Source organism: Uloborus diversus, chromosome 9 (assembly GCF_026930045.1).
Source record: "Uloborus diversus isolate 005 chromosome 9, Udiv.v.3.1, whole genome shotgun sequence".
Taxonomy (NCBI): Eukaryota; Metazoa; Arthropoda; class Arachnida; order Araneae; family Uloboridae; genus Uloborus; species Uloborus diversus.
This window is the reverse complement of record NC_072739.1, coordinates 130,987,604-130,999,508: the sequence shown is the minus strand read 5'-3', so window position 1 is coordinate 130,999,508 and position 11,905 is coordinate 130,987,604. Positions and strand designations below refer to the sequence as shown.

The window sequence follows — 11,905 nt, the reverse complement described above, 5'->3', positions numbered from 1 at the left end:
GTGTTTCATACTGCATAAAGCTTGCATAAAGATTAAAAAGCAATATTACAATAACACGTATGCAACATTGCATTCATCTTAAAATATCAATATTGATATTACCTTACAATAACAACATTGCATACATGTTGACGCCGTCAAGAAGATATTGATTTCATGCAGTCGCCGTCAAGGTAATTAGTACACAATAGAACAGGTGGATCTTCGTTGATACTTGCGCATGCGCACAGTTCTTTCTACACAACGTCCCTCGCATTGCTGGCACATCTTCCTGCTTCGACCTTCTATTCAGTCGGTTCAGACGAGGAGCTGCACGGCACGTGGTGTTGCAATCTTTAGGCTTCGTTAAGTTGGTTGCTTAGTTATTAGGGTGGAATAGTATTGTTTTAGGAATAACTTATGAATGACTGATAACTGCATTTGTTTATTAATATAGTACTAAACAAGTCATATCGCAGACGATGTGCGATCAATGTTAGAAATGGCCGAAAATAACGTCCCTAGACTTTGAAACAAAGGACATGAAGCCCAGAATTTCGTATTATCACTTCAATCTCACGAGTAAGATTAATTTTATTCAATGGTTAATTATGTTATTCTTTAAGATAAATTCATGTTTTGTCCATGGGATATTTTTAATGCTGACATCCATTTGGAAATGTACTTTATTGTATTTATTTATTATTTTGCTATCTTTACTCTTAAATGTGCTATAAAAACTTCCGCAATTATTCCTAACCAGGCATTTTATGTCTTTATAATACAATTAGAAGCATGAATTTAAAATATAAGTCGAGTATTACGCAAAACGGAGAAACTTTCATTTTTTAAATTAAATTGCGAGTACTATTAATTCCTTTATATGAATTTCTGATCAGATGTCAGCTTTAAGACAATATTATTAGGCTAGAAAACTATCTTGAAGAATAACAGAAATAATTATTGAATGAAATTTAATTCTCGAGTTTAAAGTGAACATAATACAAATAAATAAATAGATAAAACACCTTGCAAACGTGCTGATTTCATACTGTCATGTCAATGTATCCTGACATTTTCCTGTCATATCAATATGTATGCAATATTACAAAAGCAAGATCATCTTGCCTAGACCTTGATTTCATGCTGTCATGACAACATCTTGATATTATCCTGTCATATCAATACGTATGTAAGATTACAAAAGCAAGATCATATTGCCTAGACCTTGATTTCATGCTGTCATGACAACATCTTGATATTATTCTGTCATATCAATACGTATGCAATATTACAAACGCAGTCTACCTTGATATTTTCTTGATATTATGCTGCATACACCTTGTCAATCAATATTGTGGCAGCCTGCTGACAGCATAAATGGAGTAACATAACAATATTGAGGCAGCATTAATGCAAGATGATTTTTCTTGCATGTCAACCTTTATGCAATACTGATGCAAGATATTTTGTTTACTTGTTAATGTGATTTTATACCTTTTTGTTTGTTTGGCGAAACATTTATTATTGCCAAAGAAAAAACATCCGCTTCACTTGCAAAAGGGCTGGGTTCCGGTAGCGTGGTTGCTTGGCGCGTTAGGCCCTGGGCATTTCAGTCTAAGCTTATTGCTTTAAGACAACCATTAATATAATTTATTGTTTTGAAAGAAAAACTTATGATTTGTTTTTATCCGAGTGAAATGTACGACATTTTCTTCTGATGATGATTTTTGGATGTTCCACTGGATTTTTTCCCCCCTTAGACGGATGGATTACGATAGCGTGGTTCCTGGGCGAGTTTGGTGATAAACAATAGAGTTGCGGAACTATTTTTGCATTTGAAAGATAAGCAGCAGCATTTGATGTCTTTTTTTTTTTTTTTTTTTTGGTGAAATATTTTAAATTGCAGTAAAAACCGCTTCACTCGCTAAATAGAGTTTTAAAGCAACTGTTAATCTAATTTAATGATTTGACGAAAAGTTTTAAATTCCAAAGAAACTTTAATATATTTTTTTTTTTTTTGAAAAGGTGTGCACGCATTTTATAAAGAAAAATGATAATTTTACATCAAAGGGGGAGGGGCGTCAATTTTCTTTTTATTCAACGGACTTCCATAAAATTTTTAGCACTGGCATCGCTGTGCGAGTGCTGCTGGTAAGTATATAAAGTAGTTGACTAAACACTTAATTTTAATGTCATAAAAAAAACGTGGGATGCTGTCTATTAACATTTCTGCATGGACAACAAATGGAAGAAATTCAAGACAACTGATATGAAGCCCCCACGCGTTTTTGTATTAAATTAAAATAAACTGTTTGGTCAACTAGTTTGTATACGTATCATCCAAAAATTATTTTTTACTTTTTAGTTCATTTTGCTACAAAATCGTGGTTTTTTTTTTTTTTTTTTTTGAGTTTTTTAAACTATTATTTTATTTTTCATTTTTTTCCTGTTTAGTTTAACTTGTTTTACGAAAAAATATTCATTTCAACATAATTCAAAATCTTTTAACTTCATGAAATTTGCCCCCAAAAAAAGGCTACTAAGGTCTCGGGGCAGCATTCGAAACGCGGTTTCTCTAACTCCAAAAAGAGTAATTATACTCCTTAAAATATAATAGATGAGCTACATTCAACGGCCCCGATAAATTAATTGCCTGTCGAGTATTTGTCTAATCCATCTCAGTCATCGATGCATGTGTGCGGAAATCATTCATATTACTTTGAAAATTTGAGATGCATTTTAAAAAAAGTTTTCTTCAACAATGGCCTGATCAACAATGAATTGCCAATTGAAGGGTCACTCAAATTTTGGCATGAAATTAGTTAAAAACAATTATAACTCATGTTCTAATTATCTTGGAACATTGGAACAAATTTTGTTTGATGTAGAAAAATCAAAGGTTTTTAGAGATATTTTTAAATAATTTTTACGAACATTTTTTAAAATATTTTTTTTTAATTTTTTCTTTTTCATTGTTGGATTTATGCCAAAATATTGATTAAAATTTGGGTAAATCAACAATTAAAAGTTAATTATTGCATTGTCATCGGGTCTGAGGTCGCGTGACAAATTTCAAAAGAATCCGATCGCAGAAAGTGGGAGAAATTTGAATTGCATGATTCCGTTTCAAGATAAGATACATACATACAGGTGAAGCTAATAAAAGCGTGTTAAATTATGCCCCATGAAGTTCCGGGGAAAAATGTCAATATGGGATGTGGTTACCATGGAGAGTGATGCAAGTTTCCACACGCCATAAATATGCTTTACACAAGATCATCCAGTAGCTGTTAGGGTAATTTATCGAATTCTTCTGTCAGGATAAGGGTGTTCTTGCTTATTGGAGGGTGTTGTCGACTAGCAAGACTACTCCCCAAACAGTTTCAACATGATTCAGATCCATAGAACGTGCTGGCCATCCAATGGGTTGAATATTTTGAATGAGCTAGACACTCCTGGACGGCTATTGCTAATGGCATGTAACGTTGCCATCTATGAAAATGAATTTATCGCCCACAGTACCACAGAACATGTGAACATGAGGCAGTAAAACAACATCAATGTATCACTAGCCGTCATAGTCTAGTTTGGAAGAGCATGAGCGACGTACGGTCATTGATCATAATCCTACCCATATCATGACACAACTTGTAGGATACTAGTCCTTTTCTTTTATGTTCGCGGCTTGTATACTGTACCACTCTCATGCCAGGTTAGTTGTCTTCCTCAATTAGACGACCGACTGAACCAGCTTTCATCTGAGAATAGTACACACCCCCGGTTGACTTTTTTCCAAATGCGATGCTGAAGACATCATTGCAAACGAGCAAAACACCAACTTGTAGACAATAGGATGTACAAAAACAGCTGACGGGCATATAGTTTTACTGCATTCAGACGTCTGGCTACAGTTTTTTGTGGCATAAAATGAAACAGTACGGTACGTATAGTACGTAGCAATACTAAAGTACTGTACAATAGATGCAGTAATTATATTCGACGCATTTTTAGTTGTTCAAGCATTTTAAAAACCTTTAACTTTCTTTAGTTGTCAGAAACTGTCTATTTTTCCTTTCATTTTCAAACTTTAGCTGAACAGTTCACTTGTGTGAAATTATGTTTCATCAACGCCATATTTAGAATGAAAAATATACGGAGCGGTGATTTGTAAGTCAACAAAGCGATGTTTGGACTAGTACAGTGTGAGAACTTCCGCTTTCAGTGATGCTAAAGAAAAAGTCCATTCACAGCATAAAAAAATTTAACTACCCAATAAAAAAGGTAATACTTAAGCCCATCGATTCAGTTCTGAAAATTTCCGTGTTCCGGGTGAGGAATTTGCGCTAGTCCCGAAATTCGTTCTTCGAGAAAAACTCGCTACATAGCCATTTCACGTTTTTCGAATTGCGTTGCAGTGCGAATCCACTGCAGTTTAAAATTACACATAGAAGTAAAGTAAGCATTCTTCGTTCTGTTTCCTATTTCAAATATTTTTCCTATTTCTTAATTTTTTCTTTTTTACTGATTGAGTTTTGACATGTTAACATAATAAAAGTCAATGATTAAATATTGTAAGTTTTTGAGGTTATTCAGTAAAATTGAATGTTTTTATTCATTTTATCAGTAGCATAAGAAAGGAGATGGTGTCCATGTCCAGACCCATAACTTGAAGCTCAAAATCAATTACTTAGCTCCTACAGAATATAAGTTCCTATAAAATCAACTCCTATAATGGAAATTAAAATTTTTCTCTTTTGTTTAAAATATGTTTTTCTTCACCTAAATCAATTTTATGTATATGTATGCCTACGTAAAATTTAAATCAAATTACGCCTGCATCTATTTACATTTTCAAGTAACCCGAGTTGTACTTCTTGAATTAAAAATTCACAGTCAGGAAAGAATTAAAAATTTAAAGGTTGAATTCTTTCACATTTTAAATCCAATGCTTTTCATTTATTTATTTTTTGCGAAGTAGCGACTACTTTGCAAAAGTAGTTTGTAGTTGCTACATTTTAAAAAAAGTAGTTGTAGTTAACTACATTTGTAATTAAGTAGTTGTAGTTTGCTACAAAAAAAAAATGTAGTTTTTCCAACCACTGCTTTTATGCCATTTTGCGACTTTCTGCCACAAATGTGGCAGAAGGGTTTTTGCCACGCTGGATCTTTTCGATTTCTACCAGTGGTTTTAAACCACCTTGGCAAACTTGCCAACCCTGAAATAAATAAGGCTGAAAAACCTAGTGCCTACAATATTTCAGTACTAAAAATTTCATCTGTAACGGGGAAAATATTAATTGGGAAGAAGAGTTTTTAAGTAGTACATTGTATTCAGGATTTGGGTTTCTACTTGTGTTCAAGAAAGAAATTCAAGGATTTTTTTAAAGAAAATTCATGAACAACAAATCAGACCTGTCATTTACGGGGGTCGGGCAAGTCTCATACTTTGTTCATAGTGAACAAAGTATGTAAGCTCTGTTTAGTTTAGAACACTCAGTTTTTTAAATGGTTCCTAAAACACACAGAAAGAACTAGAATTTGAATTATATTTAATATTGAAGTACATAGAAGATTATTAAAGATAATAAGTCACAAACTCGTATGAAAGTCGAGTTTTTAATCAAGAAAAGAACATGGTTGTACAGACAGATGTTTCGAAATGGATGGGCTCCAGATGAAGCGAATAAAGAACAAATGCTGACATAGATCGTTGCCATATTTTACAAGACAAAAATTACATTCCACGTGTAGATACACTGGATATTTAATGCCAATGAAATGTCTGTATTCCATGCACACTGGTCAAATGAACATGGAGGGGAAGAAATGTAAAAACGGAATGAATGTTTTTCTTCTGAAATTTTGCTTTACTTGAGGTGCTTTGTAACTACAATGTCAACCTAAGTCACTCCTTCACCCAGAAAAATATGTACACTATACATAACACTGATCTCCATACACAGCAAAGTGCATCACTTTAGAAATTAGAGGTTGGAACGACCTCTGAAAATTCAGATTTCACAATTAAAAGCTTCAGAAAACATTTCACTTTGTACAAGTGGCCTTTCATGAACATAATAAACATCATTAAAGAAATTAACTTTACACCTAGGAATGTCTACATAGCTTCCTGTGTTATTTAGCTACACATAATTTCATTTACTATTTATAAAACAAGATAACCAATTAGAACCCAAGATTGCTGTAACGTTTTATGCTCCCTCCACCAGATTGGAAAGCTTGTGTAATATAGATAAATATGAGATAGCAAATTTTAATCTTCTGGGGGGGGGGGGGGGGCACATTTAAAGTCTGTTTTTTTGGTTTCCATTTTAGCTCTTATTTTATTAGATCTTATACAGTTGAAACTTGCTTACATGAAACTCACAAGACCATGATAATTGTTTCATGTTAACCAGAATTCATCTTATCTGATTGTTAACTCACAGGACTAAACCAGTGCGTCACATAAGCGATATTTTGTTCTAAGCAATTTTGCATTAATAAAGTTTGACTGTATATTATCTTTTGCAAAACTGATGAAGTCAAGTTAATTAAAAGTGAAAATATTTTTTCAACCACGATGGCAGCAAGTGCAGACATCAATAAAAATATACATGAAGTGTTTATTTCCTTTAACAGATTTATTTTGTAACATGCAATTATAAAAAGGAGCTATTTATATGCAAGTAATTGAAAACAATTTTTTGGAACTGTATTGCCTTTCCCGTTTGCAAATGATATACATGTGCATTAAAAAAAGGAAGTTATACACAAAGTGATGAAATTAAATGTGCATCATGAAGTGTTAAAAAAAAAAAACAAAAAAAAAAAAACATGAATTTATTAATGATAGTAGTGCAAATCTACTTTGAAGGAACACATATGCAATGTTTTAAACTCCCTGAATTTTCATAAAAATTACCTCCATTTTTTTCTAATCAGGAAAAGATCTTTGGCAAAAACCAGCATGATTGTCTTATTCAATAAATTAAGGTGCAGTTCATTTTTTCTCAAATACAACCAATTAAAATTTAATCAACTCATAATGAATAGCTGAATATACTTCAAATTAATCTCATTATTTTAAATTATTTTTACTGTGGTCAAAATCAACACTGATCAATTTGTATGAGTTTCTGAAAAATCAAGCACACACTATACTAAAATAAAATTTTCAGCAATGCATTGAATTCCTTAATTTTTTAGAAATACTTAGCGTGCAAAATTCTGTACGGTAAAAAACAATGTTTGATGACAAAAACTCATTACCTTAAAAATAAAGAAATTAAGTTAAAAATCTATGAACAAATTCTTTAATGCAGATGAAATATATCTTACAATTTTTAAGGTGATTTTTTTAATGACACAGATTTTTTCAAAATAAGATAAGAAACAGTTTAAATCAAAACTTCAATGAAATATATTACACTAAAGACAGATATCAAGACAGAGCAACAGAATCATATCACAAATAAAATCCAGTTTGAGAATCATAAAAAATTTAAAAGTTGGGGAAAATTTACAGTTACATAATCCCTATCTCCTGATAGAGTAAATAATTTACATAAATCAAGTGCTCACTCAGAACCTAATTAACAAGCAAATGCTATAATTTACGACTTTACTAAAGGTCAAATTCATTCAACACAATGAAGCATTTAACAGAAAGTCACTTCAAATCTTCAATAGAACAATGCAAGCCTTAAATTATGACAACAGCTGAATGTTTTCCTATAAAAATTGATGAAATTTTTAATTTTCAATTCAGTTCCATCGGTTCTTTAAAATTTGCCCTTCCCAAAAGTTTTTAGAACCTAGTGTTGGGTGATAATGTGGCCCCAAACTACGAAACACAGGTAATGTAAATGGACTGTGCTGTGTGGTGGCAGCTTCCTGATGATTCTCGTTCACTCTTCCTGTTCACCATCTGCTCCTTCTGCATCTAAATCGCCTGAAAAAGTTAAGAGAAAAAAAAGGTCCATGAAAGAACTTCAAATATCTTGAAATGTTTTTACATATTGCAGATTTTTTTTTTTATTACTGCAAAAGTAAATAGGGGTGATAATTTATTTTTACATATGTAATTTTGTTGTATGAGATGCTTTTTCTAACAACTCGATAGTTTTTGATGTGAACTGCTGGCATTAGTACCCATCCATCGATTGTGCTTAATTCTTTACCAATAAAATGTTAATGATTTCAGTAGTCTTTTCAATTCATTAATTATTTTTAAAAGTAAATATTCAAAATACTTCTTTCTTTTTCTTATGAAATGATTTTTTTTAAACATTTATGCCTACTAGGTGCCTTATTTCCAATTGCTTTGGTGCTTTTTATTGACTCTCATGCAGTTTTGTAGGCTCGTTCATAGCAAAAAGCAAATAACTTTTAGCTTTACAAAAAAAAAATATTTTAGTTTGAAAACAAAAAATGTAAAATTTAAATAATTATTAGTTTAAGATTGTAATATTTTCCCTAAAATAAGAAACTATTAATTAATAATTATCACCAAACTAAATTTTAAGTAAAATATAAAAAACTTTGGCTTACGTCATAAAAACAACTTTTAACTACAAAAATAATTTATTTGTTGGTGGCAAAAAGATTGAAATTTCTAACACAGCATGCAATTTTTCAAGAAGCACATTTTAAAAGTTGGAATAATTTAAAAATGAACTTTGTCATCCTGAAAATTCAATTGAAGCACTAAATATCTTTATAAAAAAATTCATAAAACTTAATCCCATGCTCAAAATTTTGAGGAATGGAAAATATGGGGAGACCCATGGAAGGGTAGACGAAAAAAGGCATGGAACCAACTAAGGTTTGTTATCTACTTGCACTTTAGGATAAAGGCGGAATCTCAGGGAGAGAATAAAGGGGAGAAGGGTTGGGGGGGGGGGGGTGCTCCTCAATGAAAAGAAATAGCAAAAACCAATTACAGTTAATAATTTTGATTATCCCACAGAATGGTGTGGTAGATTTTCAGATATGGGAGAGATCAGTCAAATCAAAAATTCCCGCACGTTCAGAGGACCTGCCCTCATGGCGGAACATGTGGAACAAGAAATGGTTTCAGGGTCAGCAGTTTCCTCTATAAATGAAGGGCTAGGGGCAAGAATGTGATATGCCACATGATGTGAATTTTCAGTAGGTCAATTTTCAACTTATAAAAAAAATTCATACATATAGCTATTTATTTATTTTTATTTCAATTTAAGACAAATGTTGCAAATTTAAAAGGTAAAGAATTAGAAAGAAAGCTTAATCAAATACTCCACTTAATCGAATAATATTTCTTGGAACCGAAGATATTTGATTAAGCGGGATCAACAGTATTTGAAATTGAAGTCAAAAATCGTAATTTTAGGCAATATTTTTCAATGGTAAATTAAAGGGGATTTGGAGTACCTTCCCCAAAGTTTTCCAACATTAAAGACACTTCTGAACTGTCTTTGCTGAAGGGGGTCAATAGCTTGTTCCGAAACTTTTTCGAAACTGAGGTGCTTTAAAAGTAAGAAACAGGTGTTGAAATCTTAAAAGGCCCAACTTCAGACTATTTTCAAACTGAAAGTATTTGCATCATTTTAGGCGACAAATTAAATTATTCCCATAGTTTCTTAGCCTGTTGGAAGTATACGAAAGTAAAAGTAAATTCCATTTTTAATTTTGAAAAAGCATCATTTTTATCGTTTTTTTTAAGTAACTAAATTTGGAAAAAAAAAACATGCAAGTCTCATGGAACTTTTGAGAGAGCTTCGTAGAACCCTAGGGTTCCACGGAACACAATTTAAGAAATGCTGCTTTAGTGCGACGTTGTTAATGTTAAGGGATCGGATGTACCGCAAGGAAATTTTCTGAAATTAAAATTTTAAAAGTACAAGCTTATATATAGGCTATTTTAGAGACATTAAGGAAATCCAGAATGTTTGGATAATGGATACTCAATTGGAAAACTTTGAACTCTGAAACAAGCAATTTTATGCCATCTTTGAGAACACAATTGTACATGTATTCTAACGTAGTTGTAGGCATTGGGGGGGGGGGGGAGGGGGGGGGGGGGAATCCCTGTGTTTTTTCTAGTGAAATATTTTTCAAAATTGAAATAAATTTTAAGGGTATCTTTGATAATTTGGTGGAATGAGGAAGGTTCGGGTTCATTCATATTAAATTTTTTCGATGCTCAGAATTCTCAAAATCGCATTTGAAGCCTGATCTTTGCAACAAAAATGTTGTGAAGTCTTATTGTTCTCTCCTGGAGATGTTCCGGAATTAACATCGAACTTTAGGCTTTGTTTGATCATGTTAGAAAGAAAAGGGGGAAGATAAACTTTTATACCTCCCAAAATCTTTCTTGAAGTTGAAGTCCATTTTAAGCTATCTTAGAGAAGAAAATGTTAAGTGGGCTCTCCCACAGAAATTTCAAAGAACGAAATTTTAGGTTTTCTTTGGAGACGTTAGGAAAAGGAGTTTGTAGTTCGGCGCCCCACCCCTCAAAACCTTTCAGAATTGAAGTTTTAAAAACAGCAGTTTTAATCTTTGGAGTTGAAGACCTAAATATGAGCTGTTATTCTGTGGGTTTCTGACATTCGAAGAAAAAGCAGTGTTCAGGGTTCAGCACGGAAATTTTTCGACATTGAGGTCTAAAAAATGCATTAATATCTATGGTAATATCAGATAAAAAGGGTGAGTGATCCGATAGTTTTCCCGCATAAAAACACATTTTAAAGCTCTCTTTCTCAATGTTAAACAACAGAGAGAAGGTGGGAGAGATTCCAAACCGAAAATTATTTAAAACTGAATATGCTAAAGCGTAATTTTAGTCTGTGTTTGATTAAGTTAAGGGACCAAACCAAATGTTGATAATTGAAATTAGCATGTCTTCAAAAGGAATTGATTAACGCATGATTCAAACTTGTCAGATAAATTTTATGCTCTCAAAAATGAGGTAAACAGAAATCCTTCTCCATTTCTTTTTGAAGTAGAGAGCTCTTGTAATGAATAAGGATTCAAAGCAAACTCTGAAACGTAGAAAGCCGCTCCTGCGAGATACAATAAAATTGTTCTGTTGTACCTACCATTTTACATCTCCTCTCTCCCTTTCTTACTCTCATCACCATTTTCCTGAAGTTTAAAAAGGGAGATTTGTGTTTAACAAATGAAAATTGGAAAAAACTTCATTGTTCACTTCCTCTTGAAGGTAACCTCTATGGTATAAAAAAACCAATGGTACCCACGACTACATGATTTCCCACTGCCACCCCCTTTCAGAGAAAAACAAGGAATTGTATTGATTTGTTATCAAGAAAAGCTCGTTTGGTTTTAAAATAATTTTATTGTACTAGTGATACGAAAGACTTACATTTCGAAGAGATTTTCATTTTGCCTGCAAATAGATACAAAACATAATATCCTTATTGGAAAAATATGTTTATTCTTCCCTCATCAAAAGAGTCAATTTGCCACCCCCTAAAAAAGTGTCGCCCAGGGCGGACCGCACCCTCCTAGCTACGCCACTGCCTCTACCATCTAAAATTCTTGCAATCAAATCAAACACATACATGGTGGTAAAAAAAGCAAAGTGCGATTGATCGTGTTACTGGTGTGCCAATCAGCGCTGTAGAGTCAAACGCAAAACGGCCGGCTCGCGACTTTGTTTTTCACCTCCCTCCCCCGTCATAGGAAGGGGGAAAACCCCTAAACATAGATTGGAATATTAATTCCTTTTTATGAAATTTTCGCATTTTAATTGTAATCTAACATGCATACAACGTTAGAATTGAAAATCAAATCCTCATATAAATAACAGCCAATGATCAAATAACCTGTGTGCTTCAACAAGGGAACTCGCACCACGGCAAGATAATTTGATAATGTGTTTTTCTAAAGTTTTTAACATGCCAGAGAAAGGATTTATTGT

General features: G+C 32.7%; 1 protein-coding gene across 1 annotated transcript in view; it reads right to left on the bottom strand.

The window, feature by feature from the left end:
* Nucleotides 1-5,584: 5,584 nt before the first annotated feature.
* LOC129230652 (protein SET-like) overlaps nt 5,585-11,905 on the bottom strand; it is a 41,505-nt gene continuing 35,184 nt past the window's right edge. The window contains exon 7 of the mRNA XM_054865068.1: nt 5,585-7,936. Coding sequence (XP_054721043.1) covers nt 7,893-7,936 — 44 coding nt within the window. The 3' untranslated portion in view covers nt 5,585-7,892. The remainder of the gene's footprint in view (nt 7,937-11,905) is intronic.